The following is a 16,739-nucleotide window of genomic DNA, read 5'->3' on the forward strand; positions in this document are numbered from 1 at the left end:
CTTACAAAACCGTGTCTTATCTCTAGGAAATCTTAAATTGCATTATCAAGCTCGGCAATCCACTCTCAGGTCTGTTACCAAGCAGCCAACACTGCGAGCTGCTGATGAGGTAAACAAAATAATAGAAGCTACTTCACTTTGAAAATCACCTTTTGTATAAAAAAAAAACGCAAGGCATTAGTCACTTGCACTATAACCGGTAATGCTCCATGATGCTTTGTTTGTCTAAGTAATGCTGGTTGCAGTTCCTGTGCTAACTGTAATATCATGTTGCACAGCAGTCTGTAATTACTTTTTTTAAAAAGTGTTTTCAGGGCCTTTCAAGAGCCTTTCTACTATTAAACATCTCCGTTATTCATTTTCAATTATTAATAAATGTAATACCATTGTTGGACAGCACAACTGTAAGCGTTTTTTCAGTCAAATCATTTTAAAGTTAGGACAGCTGTGGGGTTGTCCTAAAGTTAAGACAGTTTTTAGCATTTTTTTTTGTCAAGGTTTCTGTAATACCCCCTTCCTATCTGTAGTTAAGATAAGATAACACACTTAGGAAATGCTGTTCAGTAATAGTTTTTGTCCTAAATGTGGTCCTAACTGAAATTACCATGGTTACCAAACAAATAAGATAAGATTTTAAAGTCAGGATCTTTCTGTAATATGCCCCCTGATGCACTGCATTCAGACCACATGACTTTGGGAATGATGGCGATAAGATGTCAAGCCCTGGGGCAGAAGACAAGCAAGGCCTGTCCTCAGACACTTATTAGATTTAACCAGCAGCCCTCGTATCAGAAACTCTTTTAGCTCTCACTGCTCTGTCAAACAATCACCTGCCTTTACTGCACACATACCAACATTAACACTGCTAGATAAAAGGCCTGTAAATTATTTTCACTTTTATAACTTCAGCTTTTTTTTTTTTTTTTTTTATTGGGAAAAGTGCAGTTCTTTAAAGGATAAATAATATGTATATTTCATCACAGCTCTTCCAGACATATTTTTATACAAACAAAAACAACAATGAAGCCCACCTTTCTAAATATTTTTGCCTCCTTTTTTCTTCTAATGGAACAGATATATTTTTCAAAGGCACTCAAATCTGTGATTTGTTTAGCTTTCTTTGAAAAATGGCTTTGTAACAGCACTGGGGAAGCTACTACAGAGACTTGTTTAGATTGCAAAGGAACTGATTCAGACGAATGTGGTAAAACACACATAAATCATCTTTAGAGAAGCCCACACCCAGGCCACTAGAGGAGGCCTGCTCTTTGTGCTCCTGTCCCAACAGGTATTAGTTCTAGGAAATGAATCTGTCTCTTTCATCTGTCTCAGACGTACAGTGTCTTGCGTGACTGCCTCTTCTTCAGACAGGTGAGAGGGGATGCTGGGAAAGAGAGAAAGGGAATAAAGGTTTACTAAACCTCCCCACCTCTTTATCACCTCAAATTCAATAAATGTTGAGTAATGCATGAAACGTGTGCGCAGGCAGGTTTATATTGAAGTTTCCATGACTCACACAGTGAAAATGTACCATTTTTATCCCTTCTTTCCTCAAGTATGAACCACGACAACTAAAGTGGTTGTAAGGTCCTCACCAATCCACAAAAAACACTCATTGCAGCTGTTTGTGTGTGTGACCTTTGTCACATATAAATGAGGAAATTCAAAAGTGCTCTATGTGGGGCAGAGGTCATAATGGAATCATTTTAAGAATGCTGGAAATTACAATTCAAACGAAATTACACTGAGTTTAAGCACTAGGCTTATTTGATTATTCAGATTCGTTTTTAAAGAACGATGTGCGCTACGAGCATTTGAGAGTGTTCATAGCTTCATATTAAAGTTCAGCAGTGCTGTACATTAAGTTGGGATCAGTAAGATTTTTTTATGTTTTTGAAAGGAGTCATATGTGCAGGTATTTGAGCAAAAAATACAGTAAAACCATAATATTGCTAAATAAGATTACAATTTAAAGTAACTATTTTCCATTTGAATATATTTAATAATATTATTTATTCTTGTGATGCAAAGCTGAATTTTCAGTATCCATACTCCAGTTTTCAGTGTCACATGATCCTTCATAAATCATTCTGATATGTTGATTTGCTGCTCAAGAAACATTTCTTATTGTCAATGTTAAAAACAGCTGTGCTGTTTAATATTTTTTGTGGAAATACATACAATACATACAAAAAAAAAAATCTTCCAAGATTCTTTGATGAATAGAAAATTCAAAAGTCCAGCACTCTTTAGTAATATTAATTTCTTGTAACATTGTAATTGTCTTTACTGTCACTTTTGATCAGTTTAATGCATCCTTGCTGAATAAAAGTAATTTCTCTCTATATCAAATTTTTTTTTTTTTTATGTATTTTACCGCAAAGTTCTGAACTGTAGAGTATGATAGCATAGCTGTTTCATATATAGTACAGCAGCATGCAAAACACCACATGAACAGACCACAAGCTACGGCAGACATGTCCAGACATGTTCATTTTTCGTCTTGAACAGGCACAATACATGGTATGATGCTAATCAGAGGTAGGATGGAAAAAAAGTCTTCTCTACATTTCATCCGGTTTCCTCAATTTCTCTCTCTCTCTCGCAAACACATAAACATGTAGGCTGCTGTAAAGGGAAGCCGTGTCCCTGTTCTGACCCTGTTTGGGTTACACTTCAGAGCGGTGACATGCTGGATATGTTGCTGCAGTGTGAGGGCCAAACCACAGGCTTTATCTCTGTCCCCTCTGGGGTCTTTATACCCCAGCCATACACAACCCTCAGCTGCTCACTGCCGCCCCACAGCGTGTGTTGTGGTTACCAGAAAAAGAGATGGAGGAAAAAAAGTCTTGTCCTCTCATGTCTTCTCCACAGTAGGTGGATGTTTTTTGTATGTACTGTAAGACTGACTAAGGGAAGAGATCAAAAGAGAAATTTTGCTGCAAAACTAGTTTTAGAGAGGAAATGGGAAGGGATGGTATGGAAGCAGATTTCCACCACAGAATAAAGAATTTTAAAAAAGTAACTGCAGCTTTTTATCTCATAATTCAGACTTTTTTCATTAAATTCTCAGGGGGGAAAAAGTCAGAATTGCGAATTTATATATATAAATGTGCAATTCTGAGAAAAAAAGGTCTTTTTGTATATAAACTCAGAATTCTGACTTTTTTCTTGCGTTTCCAAGCTTATATTTCACAATTCTGAGTTACGTCTCACAATTCAGATTTTTTTTGTTTCTGCCAAAAAATGTAATTGCTACCTTTTATCATATAATTCTGACATTTTTGTCTCGCGATTGTGAGTTTTTTGCAATTCTGAAATAAAAAGTCAGAATTGTGAGATATAAGCTCAGAACTGAAAGAAAAAAAACTTTATTGTGATATTCTTTTAATTTTGTGGCAGAAATAGGCTTTCATAAAATGGAGGTAATATAGGAATATTTGAGGTGCTTTTTATTACAATAATATCTATTACAGTTGTTCAAACTTCAGCTCAAAGATTGAAATAAACCCTTAACTTTAAGTTTAAACTTCATTGTATAAGATACCCTTTTTTGCACCCTCAGAATCCAGTTTTCAAATAGTTATATCTCGGCTAAATATTGTCTTTTCTTAACATATAACCATACATCAATGGAAGGCTTATTTATTCAGCTTTCAGATGATGTACAAATCTCAATTTTGAAAAATTGACACTTATGACTGGTTTTGTGTTCCAGGGTCACATGTATGAATATCTCAAGGGGTTGCATGGGAAGGAAGAAAAACAGTGGGGGAAAAAATTATATACATTAACCCCAAAGCAACACTCACCCACAAGACCATATCATCGCAGCAGCAGGTTTTCTGGATGAGATCTGCACTGGGCTAATCATTGTTTAGTCATGGTCTTATCATTTCCAGACCTTCCTGTGAGTTTTCTCCTCTTATACACTCCATTTCTTGTCTGCTTGATTAAACAGTAAACTGCCATGTGGAATTATTATATTGCTCTGAGCACTGACCCTGAGCAAAGTTCAGGCCTGGTGTGGGGCTTAGCGACAGGTCTGTGGTCACCCTGAGCACTTTGCCATATGTTGACCTTTTGTGAGTTTGTGAGCTGAGTTTTCCTTTGCGTTCTGTGCAGTAAGGGAAGGAAGGGATCACATGGCTGAACAGACACTAACTGCATTTTTTGCATTGAGCTCCGCTGCATTCCATGAGCTCTGTGCTCCTAAAGCCTCTGGACCGCAGAGAGAAAGAGGAGGAGGGGAGTCCTCAAGTATGAGGCTTGTTCTTGATTTATCGAGCATATTTTGTTTTATTTGTGTCCTCCGTGCTTCCTTGAGGCTCTCTAGTATGAGCCAGGCTTGTTTCACAGCAGCAGCGTCACTCCAGCTGATACACTGCATTGTGTCGTCACACTGACAGTATTGATCTAAGAAAATATAAGTGATATCTTGGTTAATATATTAAGTATTTCTTTTAATAACTGAAAAAATATACATCAGTGTTTATCATGAGTTTGCTACCACAGTTATTACATTCATTAAACGGGATGGGTGAAAACTGGTTTCAAATTTTTCCCCTTCACCTTCTTAACCATATTGGTTTGACAGGGTTTTATCAGGTCAACTGAAAGACACACTGTACGTTATGCAAAATTTCTATATATTCTACAAAATCAGCATATTATAATGATTTCTGAAGGATCATGTGACACTGAAGACTGGAGTAATGATGCTGAAAATTCAGTAATAATATTTCACAATAATAATCCCCCGCCCCCCCACATCTTTCAGACCACAGCTCCACCTGTGATTATTACAAATTCAAATTTACAGAGGGGGGTGGGCACATTTACCAAGGAAGCGAACCCAGTCTTTAGAGAATACTGTTTAAGTTTTCTAACTTGCTGAATAGACAGTGTTTATGCGCCTGTCACTGTACAACAGATGTCTTTTTTCAAACAATGGGTGATTCACTCTATTATTTTATATTGCTTCATAAAAGCCTATATTGCAAAACACTGAGTTGTTAAAAAGGTTTAAAGCACATTTTCATAGTGTTTCTGCTGAATTCAGCACACAACGAATGAGACAAAAATAGACTCCAAAATACTAGTGGCACATGCTCTTCTCTTACACAGCACTGTGTACAGTATGAAAGCTGTAAACTTGTTAACATGGTGAACAAGATAAACGTGAGCTTTACAGCATGAACAAGTTTGTGACACAGTGGCACCAGCTAGAAATGTACTTTTAATCAGCCAAACCAAAGCATCCTATGCTACCTCAGCTGGCCACTGCATGTGTGTGTGTGTGTGTGTTTTGTGTGGGGTGGCAAGTGGCTGTGCTCCATCCATTCGGCCTACTCTCCATACACCCAGTGTCAAACAGGCAGCCAAACAGTTGTCCTTAAGCTTTTCTCTTTTCTTTTCTCCCTCTACCTTTTTTAGAGTTTGTTTTAAAATGCCCTCGACCGCATTTCTCTCTCTCTCTTTCTCTCTCTCTCTCTCTCTCTCTCTATTTCTCTTTACGACTGTTTGCTTTAAGAGTTTAAATGGATTGTAGGGACTGCCCGTCTCACATCGTTACTGGGCAACGGTCTTCAGGAAGGAATTCAGAGCCCTCAGTTAATGTGCTTAGGGCTTAGACTCATGCAGCTCTCCAAAAACATGCTGTTGAAACAAGAGAGCCGAGTGCATTAAAGGCCCATTCCTCGCACAGGGAAAACAGGCGCGTTTGTTGTTATTTCAGTTACATGAACAGCAGAAGTCAATACGGGAGTGCGGTTTCACTAGGTGGCGCTATCCCAGACTCATTTTCACACCGTTATCAGGCGTCTTTTGTCTGTTGTATGCTTTTTGGTGTCATTGCCGGTGGGCAAACTGCATAAATGAATCGGTTTCTGTGTAACTGCTATAACCGGCCCTGCGGATTTGTTCAAACAGAAGCGGTCTGTGCCTCCCGTGTTTCAGGCCTGAATGAAGGCCTGTGTGAAGATCTGGTGGAACATGTTGTATGACTTTCCCTGTTGAGAATACACTGACATTAAGTCACAGATGGAGGGGTTTGTATGTTTAGTAAGGCCTGTTTATCTTCTGAGGGGTATAATATAATAATTATCCATTTTTTTTTTTTTTTATGAGAGAGAGAGCTGTGTGCTGGTCAGAAGCTGTTGCCTTATGATTTGTTTCAGAGCGAAGCCATCCATAGCCAGACCCATCTGATCTCAATTTTCTCCTGTAGACAAAAACAACAACAGCGATGAAAAAAACCAACATCAACAAGCACATGCTTGTGTCCGCACATCGGAAGGAAATCAATAAAAGAGGGAGACAGAGTAGAAAGATTAAAGGAAAAGCAGAAGGTGGAGGGGGACGATGGAATTTTCAGCAATTATAGTTTGGCAAAACACAACAGCGGTCGATGTTGGAATCAACTCATTTAACGTTTATCCTTTTATGCCTGACTCTATTTCAGTGCAGTACTGTTTAAAAAGAGAGACATGAAAAAGTCTTTTGGAAATTAATGGCTTGATGAGATAAATTAACTTTATATATTTAACCTTATCATGCTCAAAATCAATCCTCAATGTCACGTTTTATACATACCACACATACTGCATACGAAGCAATTAATGAAATTTCATTTTTGTCAGGAAGTAGCTGATCTGTTTAACCCAAAATTAAATCAAAATAATTGGTGGATGCATACTTATCAACATCAAGATTTTAGGTTAAAAATAATGCTGAAAGTGTAGGTTCTTTATCTGGTCAGAATTTTTTTCTCTTCTTATTTATTTATTTTTTAATTTTCCACTTTTTTAAATAGTCTTGCAGTGTGACGAATTAATTTTTAAAAGTATAAATTTAACTTGTAGCTTTTTTTTAATTATTAGGCAATCATATCAACTCACATGTTATGTATAATAATTCTAAAATAATTCACAAAATGCCATTTAAAATAGTTTGGAGTTGCATGCTGTACTGTAATAGAATAATGTCCAATAAAATTTGAACTACCAATAAAATTTGAAACCAAATTCTATTGTTATTTCTTCTGCTATTAAGATATGATGGCTTTTATCTTCTACAGTCATCTCTCAGATACTACTCAAGAATCTGTCCAGTAAATCTAACTAGTTTCCAACCACTGTGTATTGGCCATTTTTCTCTGTATGCTGAAATCACTCTGAAAAAATCTTTGACATTTAGCACTAACAAATTCATTTCACCATGACTTTGTTTGACAGTTTTCATCTACAGTATGAAAGCAAATCCATAAGCCTAATCTCATACTGATATATGATACATGTTCTAGATCAAGGATTCCAAAACTTTTTTCCAATGGAACCTCCCTTAATATTTCAATAATTTAACACATATCCACACCCAGTTTGGGAAAGCCTGTCTTAGAGTAGTAGCTGCCAATAGCAATTATAACATTTCTGTTCAGCATAAGTATACTGTTTTATTCTATTTATCCACACACAATCGATGCTAATGGTCTTTTCTCTGTAGCTTTTGCGGATGGTGACATTGCCTGAAAAGCGATGGAGGGCTCGACCAGGAGGGGGCGCTGCGAGGAGAGACCCAGCCGGACAGGGTCAGGCAGATGAGGATGAGGAGGGTCTAGAAAGCGGGGACTGTGATGATGAAGATGAGTGTACTGGTGTTTCTGGACTCGGGCCGCCTCCGAGACGCAAGCGCCTGCGCATCTTTGCAGGTCAGTGATAGCACCCACTCAAACTCATTCTTAGTATCAGTGAGTTTTTGATTGGTGCTACTGTAAATGATATTGCCCAATCTATGTTAAAGTTGCCCTAACTTCACAGGTTACAGGTATCTGTGTATTATCATTGACCTCGCGACCCTATCATTGTCCGAGGGAGCAATTAAGGTACATGGGAGAAGTTTCCTTTGATGCAAAACAAAGCACAAAAGACCCAACAAACCATGTTAGTGCAAAGAAATGAAACAGAGCTAAAGAATAACAGTAGAAGGGCAGGAACAAGGAGTTTGATACTGACTGACAAAGCCTGACCAGCTGAGCAAACACAACAGAGGGAGTTGTCGTCCTGATCGTGTTGTTGTGGCAGAGATTTGGGCTCTCAGGGTAGCGCCGCAAGGGGCCCAGGGTTACACTGAGAATCCCACTTATAAAGCACATGTGGAAGGACAGGATAACACACATATCAGCACTCAAATTTACACCGAGGAAGTGAAGCGGTGATAAAACATCCAGCATCGAGAGCTGAGGTCTGAATGCTCTCTGACCTGTGAGCCGGCAGTATTTGTGTGCACGTCCTCCCTTCCTCTCGCAGAAGATTTACTACTTTAATTATTAAGAATGAAGAGAATGCTTTTTGCACAGGATGAACATTTGATGATATATCTTTCCTGTCTTGGAATTTTATATCAACGCTCCTCTCTTCAGTCGTCTCTCATTCTCTGTTTGTTTGCGTGTGTGTGTGTGTGTGTGTGTGTGTTAGGGAGGTGAGAGAAAGAAACACAGGATTGTTCTGATAGTGTTGTGAACAGCAGGGCAAAACAATGCTAAATGCTAATAATAAAGAGCAACCATATAATCAATCATTCAGGTTAGGACACTTAGAAGGCAGGAGAAAACACTTCTGATAGCTTTCATTGTTTATGTCAAAGGCTGTGCAAACTTTATAGGGTTTTGGCACAAGTTAATATGCTACTTGGTAATATGGCTAATACAGCATTTTTAGCCCTGTGTTGATTCTTTGTGTTAATTGGCTACATTTCAGCAACTTTTCACAGGCAAAAAGTTGTCAGTTGTTCGTAGTTTAGCAAAGTAATGACGCACAGCTGACACAAAAGTCACTTTCAATCAAAGCAGCTTTCTGTTGGTCATCTCGGCAACACTGTGTGACCAACTTGAACCTGTCGTAAAATCTGCGTGAAGAAATATTTCGTAGTAATATTTCATCCTCTGTAAGTGATTTTTGTAATTGTTTGTTTGAGTGAATGGATTTATTGCCATACAATGGTAAATTTGACTGCATATTTAGGGTTGGTTTACGCAGAACATGTTTTTGCGTTAAACAGCTCTGCTTTCCACGGTAAACATAGAAGAAAAAAAAATTTTTTGCTGCTTTTTCAGCATAAAGGCCTGAGCACGGCATTTTAAAAGACACTTCATGTTAAATGAGTTCCGTTTCAAAACATTTAGTGCATCATATTTAATAAAGATTATTAGCTATCATTAGTTTGTTTTAATTAATGTAGTTAACTAATGTTAACAAATGGAACCTTATTGTAAAGTGTTACCATTTTACATTTAGTCATTCAGTTTCATGTTTGATTTTTGTTCAATATTTGACCAATATTCTTGCTCAAGTTTTGTTTTAGTGTAGACCTTTAGGCCTCTGATGAAACAGGTACACAAATAACAGCAGATAGGCAGAAAGCTGCTGATGACCCAGTAAAACACGCTTCGGCCCTGCTGTCTTTTCATCCCATTTTAGTCGTTCGGGGAGGGGTCAGGAAGCCAGAATGCCGAAGGTCATCCATAGGCAGGTTTCCTAATGGAAGTCCTGTCTGTGCCTGGTGTGCTGAGATGGACGACATAGATCTGGTTTCTCAAAGCTCTGTGAAAGAGATGGGGCCTGGGGAGCGTGACGGACAGAACAACAACTAGGTGCAGACAGGCCGAACCTTGGGCCCAGACCCCTTCGTAAATCAAAGCTGTCAGCTGGACAGTAATTTTGTGGATGTTCTGAATGATCTGGATTGATTGATAAATCGTCATTCACTCTGGGCACAGATTCCAGGCCTCCTTACCCCCCAGGACTGTCCCCAACCCCCATACTGACCCACGCATTCCAGGCCAGCAGAGCTATTCCAGGACACGGGCTGTGTGTGTGTCCTGTGCACACACCCCGAGATACACACAGCCAGTGCTGAGGTCGTGTCATCTGCCTCACCACACTTACTTTAATGTCAGCCGCCCGCTTTGGAAAAGATTATGTGAGCGGCGGTGCATATGATGATTTTAAACATATTTTTTTAAGAAGTTCTGTTTATTTCTTTGTGTGCAATAGACTGATTTTCACCAGTTCCAAGTGTGATATATATTTTATACAACAGTTCTATAAACAAGACATTAATAATGAATAACTGGCCAGTTATTAAGTTTATTTTTTCACTGCCAACATAAATACTTGCAAAAAAGCAAAAGCGGGATCAAGTGTTTTCAGAGATCAACGCAGAGACTAAAAGGCCACGAACACAAACACTCAGAGTGATACAAAGTGAAGCAGCTCAATGCTTCACAATATGGTTCGATTTGTTAACATTAGTTCATGCAATTGTTATTATTAACCTACAATAAACAGTGATTTTTATTATAGCATTTTTTTAATCTTGGTTGATGTTCATTTCTACATACATGCTAGAACATTTTAACCCTTTAAAGTTGTATATAATTACATTAATGTATTATATTTTTACATGAATGTATTATTGGTTGTTGATCATTTTTACATATTAAATTTGTATTTTTTTCCCTTAACAATAAACAACACATCAAAAGTATATTTATAAATTAGCATTAAACTAGTTTAATAAATTATGATTTTTTTTTAATATATGATAAAGCAGTTAAAAGTATATTTTTTATTTATAATTTAGCTTTAAATAATAAGAATATCTAATTATATTTATTATATATATCATTACTATTATATAGTCTATACATGATATATATATATATATTATATAATTATTGTCTAATATATTGATGAATGAAAGGTTAAAAAAGAACTGCATTTACTTCAAAAATATAAAATTCTAATACTATATTCTAATAATATATATATATATTATAAAATGTTATAATTAATGGAAAAAAAGAAAGAAAAGAAAAGAAATGTCAGCACTCTCAAAATGGTTCTTGGCCAATCAAATAAGAGGAATGGATTTCATATTTTATTTATAAAATTGTCTTAAATAAGTGGAATTGGAAAATTAAGTAAAATTAATTAAAAAAGAATTTTTATTTATAAAATTGTCTTAAATAAGTGGAATTGGAAAATTAAGTAAAATTAAGTAAAATTAATTAAAAAAGAATTAATTCATAATTAAATATGATTCAATTTTAATCATATTGTATAATATCTTATTTTGTTTATTTTTTATAATTTTACTTATAATGTTAACCAGTTGAACTTTATTGTAAAGTGTTAAAAAAAAAAAACTGAAAACTAATATCAGCTCTATTGAAACGGTGCTTAGCCAATCAAATAAGACAAATGGATTTCATATTTGATGTATAAAATTCTATTTGATGAGTGGAATTGAAAACTGCCGTGCGTAATGGTGAGTGTTTGAGAGAGATACCAGACATAGACTTGCTCTCTCAGTCTCATCACTTTAGTTAGGACAGCACGCCTGCACTAAGCCAAACCATAAACCTCGTGCCCAGCTGTCATCACTGCCTTTCATTCTTTATGAGCTTCTACCGCTTTCTATCACACTTTCTCATCTTTTTTTTCCATCGAGACCCTGAATGATCACCCCATTTTGTGTCTCCAAACAAACTATCTCATTCAGTCTATCTGTTGCAAGTGCTTAGCTGCTTTCTTAACATTTCCCACCCTCTCTGCGCTCCTTGGTTCCCTTCTCACTTTATCAAGGAGGAGCCCAGGAGGAGTTGATGAATGTAGCTATCACCGAAAGGCCAAACCCCTGGAGTCTGTGTTTTTTGCGAGGGCCGGTCGAAGCGTGCTGGGCTCCGCAGCCTTGACCACTCTGCCACACAGCATGGGCCCTGTCAAAAGAGCTCTTGTTATTTTCCAGTGCTCAGCAGACGTTTGGTCACTGTAAGTGCTGAGGAGCATTTTTTCTTTGAAGCTCTTTGGCACTTTATCAGCAGGCGAGGGTTAGCAAAATACAATGTGGAAATATGCCTGTAATGTGAAACATGCAGCTCGCTGTGAGAGCCTGGGCAGGGCTCAAGTCTCAGGCCTGCTACAGATTTACTTAAGATATGGAGGGAGTAAGAGAGATGGAGAGGAGAGGAAATTTTGTGATGGATGGTGTGAATTTGTGAGATGACAATACAGGCGCATTCGAACGCAAGTGCACTTTTCTTGCAGCATAAATAGTTTCATCCTTCCTCTGATGTTGAGGCTGGAATGCTAACAGGCTCCATGTGTCACCTCTGACCTCTAGCACCTGATAGGTGAGGAGCAAAACACACGCTTTCCATTACAGCACAGGCATTCTGCAGCCGCTCTGTGCCGTAGCCGTAAACAAGCTGCATATGAGACCGGCCTGCCTAGTGTAGGTAGCATGCACAGTCAGTCTGTGTGTGTGTGTGTGTGTGTGTGTGTGTGTGTGAACTCGTGTAGGTTTATGTGGGGAAGTATACATTTATATGAGTGCGTGTGTGTGAGTGGGTGGATTTAATTTGCTTTGAGGACAAAATCTATCCCTAGAAGCTAGTTAAATATGACAAAATCTCCCTTTTGTGGAAACATACTTTAAAAATGATTAATCAAAAAACTAAATCAATGTTTTTGGAGACACTTTACAGTGAGGTTCAATTAGTTAATGTGAGTTAGGTAGTGTAAACTAATAATGAACAACTTTTTTACAGCATTTAGACCGTGTGTCCACTGAAGCGTTTTTATCCAGCTGAAAACACCTAGCTGTGAGTTAGACCGTGTGTCCACTGAAGCGTTTTTATCCATTATGCAAACAATGTGTTTTTGTTACACAAATGTTGTTTTTTTTGGTCTATGGTTGAGATGCTTTGTTTAGTTTATGAATATGACAATAAAAAATCCCAGAAGTATTTTGTGATTAATCTTAGGTTTAATGTGAATTTAACATTTGCTAAGCATTATTTTTCATATTAATATTTGTGTAGTATTCCCTGAACTAACCCATCTGGCAAAGAACGAATACTTGGAGACTAAATAAAAGCAATAAATAACATCTCCTCCATTGCTATTGTTTTATTTAGTACAATTTATTGAATGTGTTGACTCATTTGGACTTTAGCAATATTAACATCTCCTCCATTGCTGTTTAGACGTAGTATTTGTTTATTTCATGTTAGCTGTTGTTTTAACTAATGTTAAGTGAACATTAACTTTGACGTGTAACCAAAAACATTAATCTGATGGGTTTAACATGATTAAATTACTTTTTTAAAGTAGTAAAGTATATTTATTTGTTTATTTATTTGTTTAATTTCTAAGGTAGAGTTTGAGTTGGTCTGCAATATTTATGTTGAGGTTTATATAAGAACAACAGCAGTCTCATTTAGATAAACTGTGAGCGTGTGTGAATGTACGTGTGTTCCTGTTGTGTGGGAGTTTGTATGCAGGTATGAGAATGTACGTCATTTTTTGTGTATGTAAGGGCAAATTTAGTGGTTTTTGGACTGCAGATGTTTGGCTGCAGTGGCCCAGGTGCTTGGAGCTATAGACAACACAGATGTCTGCTCAGTGTAATGTGGAAATCAACTTGAAACACACCTGGAAATGAACAGGGCAAAATGTTCAGGAAATGAGCAAGAGTAAAGTCATTTCTCAGTTATCTTTAGCTTCCCCGGCCTTAGATATGACCCAGTGAGACCTAAACCAAAGCCATAACACTAAGAATGGTTCTTAAAATTACTTGTTGGTACATCGTAATGAAACATGATAACATTTAATTTGTCATTAGTTTCCTGAGAAAATCGGAATGGATTACTTCTACAATAACTCTGTATTTATGAGGTTTGAAAATACTGATTATCTAGACTCTCAATGGATTAACAAAAAATTAAACATATATTCATCTGTGTTGTAAAGACAGACAAAAGTCTTATAGGTTTGGAATGACATGAGGTCAAGTAGATGATTTTTGTGTGAACTATTCCTTTAAGAAAGGAAGACCAAGAATGAGGACTCTCCAAATCAGACAACTCCAAAGTTGGTTTGAGTTCAGCAATGAAAAACACAGACATCAATAGTTTTCATGAAATATGAGCACGTAATCACACTGTTGTTGCATCAAAATGTGAAATAAACAGGCAGGAGACAACAGAAACATTTATTTTCTAAAAATAACTTGCATAAATCTCAAAAGAATGATGCTTTCCTATGTCTCTGGCTTTCAACATCTACAAAAACAAAAAACAAACATTATTTTACTCTTAGTAAAAAAAAAACTGATAACATGAAATTATGACGTTCACTTGCCTTAAACTGTCTTTTCCCTGTCTTCCAAAGAAGCTGAGAAAATGGCCTCAGTTCGGCAAAGAAAAAAGGGACATCAATGATTTAAATAAAATATGAACATGTAATCATACTGTTGTTGCATCAAAATGTGAAGTAAACAGGCAGGAAACAACAGAAACATTTATTTTCTAAAAATAACTCACATCAGTCTCAAAAGAATTAAGTTATCTTGTCTCTGGCTTTCAACATCTACAAAAACAAACATTCTTTTAGTCTTAGTAAAAAAAATGATAACATGATGGAATTATGAAGGTTACGTTACTTGCCTTAAACCCGTCTTTCCCTCTCTTCTGAAGAAGCTGAGAAAACCGCCTCCTCCTCGCAAAAGCAGGCTTCTGTGTAACGTTAGTTAACTCCCGGTGCGGGCACATTGAAGACACAAGCTCAACAAGCCTGAAATATTACAAAACATTACTTTTGACAATTACCACTTCAGCAGCCTCAAAAAATTATGCTAGTCTTTATTACATAACACTGTTTCCTTTAGGAAACTAACATACATTCAGTTTAACCGTGAAAAATAAGATAAGAAATTAACATGAGTGTAACCGTAACCATAACCATCTATTAACACCTCAAAAAGTGCAGATATTGTAAAATCTTATGTAAAAATTACATAAGACAAGGACGTTATATTAAAAGTAACGTTAACTTCCATTCAGTAAAAGAGGCCGTTAAGACCTCACGTCCACGTTCCCAACCCAGCATCGCTGGGTTATGATTAAGACCAATTTTCAACCCAAACTTGAGTTAAAACAACCCAACGTCCTACCCAGTGGTCTCAGCCCAGCAGTTGGGTTTAAAAAACAACCCAGCGTTTTTTAGAGTGTAGAGAATTATGCTTCGTAGTTGAATAGAATGGACGGAAGAAACATGTACCAATTAAAAAGTTTAAGGTGGGTAAGACTTAGTTTTTAAAAGTCTCTTCTGCTCACTAAGGCTGCATTTATTTGATCAAATGCAGTAAAAACAGCAATATTGTACAATATTATTACAATTTAATATAGAATATAATTGTATTAAATATTTTAAAATGTAATTTATTCCTGCGAAGGCAAAGCTGAATTTTAGTATCATTACTCTTCAGAGTCTTCAGGGTAACATGATCCTTCAAAAATCATTCTAATATGTGACCCTGGACCACAAAACCAGTCTTAAGTTGCTTGGGTATATTTTTAGCAATAGAAACACTGTATGGGTCTGTATGTAATTTCACCAAAAAAACACTGTATGGGTCAAAAAAATTATAATTCTTTTATGCCAAAAATCATTAGAATATTAAGTAAAGATCATGTTCCATGAAGATATTTTGTAAATTTCCTTCCGTAAATACATCAAAACGTTATTTTTGATTAGTAATATGCATTGCTAAGGACTTCATTTGGACAACTTTAAAGGTGATTTTCTCCATATTTAGATTTTTTTGCACCCCCATATTCCAGATTTTCAAATAGTTGTATCTTGGCCAAATATTGTCTTATCCTAACAAACCATACATCGGTCTTCAAGCTTATTTATTCAGCTTTCAGATGATGTATAAATCTCAATTTCAAAAAATTTACCCTTTTGTGGTCCAGGGTCACATATGATGATTTGCTGCTCAAACATTTAATATTATTATCATCATCAATATTGAATAGAAAGTTTAAAAGAACAGCATTTAACATATGTAATGTATTTTATTTATTAAAAATGTTTATAAATAAATGTCAGCGTTCTTTCAATTTTTTGCCATCCCAAACTCTTCAATGGTAGACAAACATGGCGGTTCTTTATGGATAATATAGACAGTTTCAACGGCAACTACATAAACAAACGTTACTGCGCAGTGGCCCTAACTTAACTTCCAGCACTTCCAAACAGAATCAATAACAACAGATAAGTAGTCCCTCTAGAGTAGATTATGTTTGCCAAATAAAGTAAATCAGACTTACTGAAAATGCAAATACATTCACTGCCAATAGGAGGTGCTTTAAAGCGGGAGAAACAGAGGTTTCCCCAGAAACAGCTGTACACAAAGCAGCTCTGAGCTCACAAACGCTGCTTTATCAGGCATGTAACATGCAAGATGAAATGAAAATGACATCGAAAATTTAAGAATAATTAAAGATAGTCTTCCTTCAGAAATACAGTGATATAAAAACACCCACTCCTTGTTTTGATTTTTAAACGTGCAGTACGTGCTCATGTTTATTCAACGAAGCCTTTTGGAAAATCGGTCAGTTTTGATATTGTGAGCACCACAAATAAATAAATGTATGGGAAACACATCCCACAGCACAACCACCTGAGCCCAACTTCAGTCTACTCATCACCTTAACTTTAACTGCTTTTTGTTGGGTGAGTTTTGGCCAGACTGATAAACAAACACAGACCGGAAGTTAACTTGGGGCCAGGCGCGTCTATATGTTTTCTAGCATTTTCATCCTAATGCAGTTTTAGAACCATCTGGTGTACTGGTTCTATTTCCTTTCTCTGTTTCATGATTTGTTAGTT

The 16,739-nt window shown here is 36.6% G+C and overlaps 1 protein-coding gene across 2 annotated transcripts in view; it reads left to right on the plus strand.

Moving 5' to 3' along the window:
- Positions 1–16,739, plus strand: part of LOC109102138 (glypican-3-like) — a 123,176-nt gene that overhangs the window by 95,915 nt on the left and 10,522 nt on the right. For both annotated transcript variants that reach the window (XM_042770301.1, XM_019115464.2), the window contains one exon: positions 7,504–7,708. In XM_042770301.1, the coding sequence (XP_042626235.1) occupies positions 7,504–7,708 (205 nt within the window). The remainder of the gene's footprint in view (positions 1–7,503; positions 7,709–16,739) is intronic.

Source organism: Cyprinus carpio, chromosome A14 (genome assembly GCF_018340385.1).
Source record: "Cyprinus carpio isolate SPL01 chromosome A14, ASM1834038v1, whole genome shotgun sequence".
NCBI lineage: Eukaryota > Metazoa > Chordata > Actinopteri > Cypriniformes > Cyprinidae > Cyprinus > Cyprinus carpio.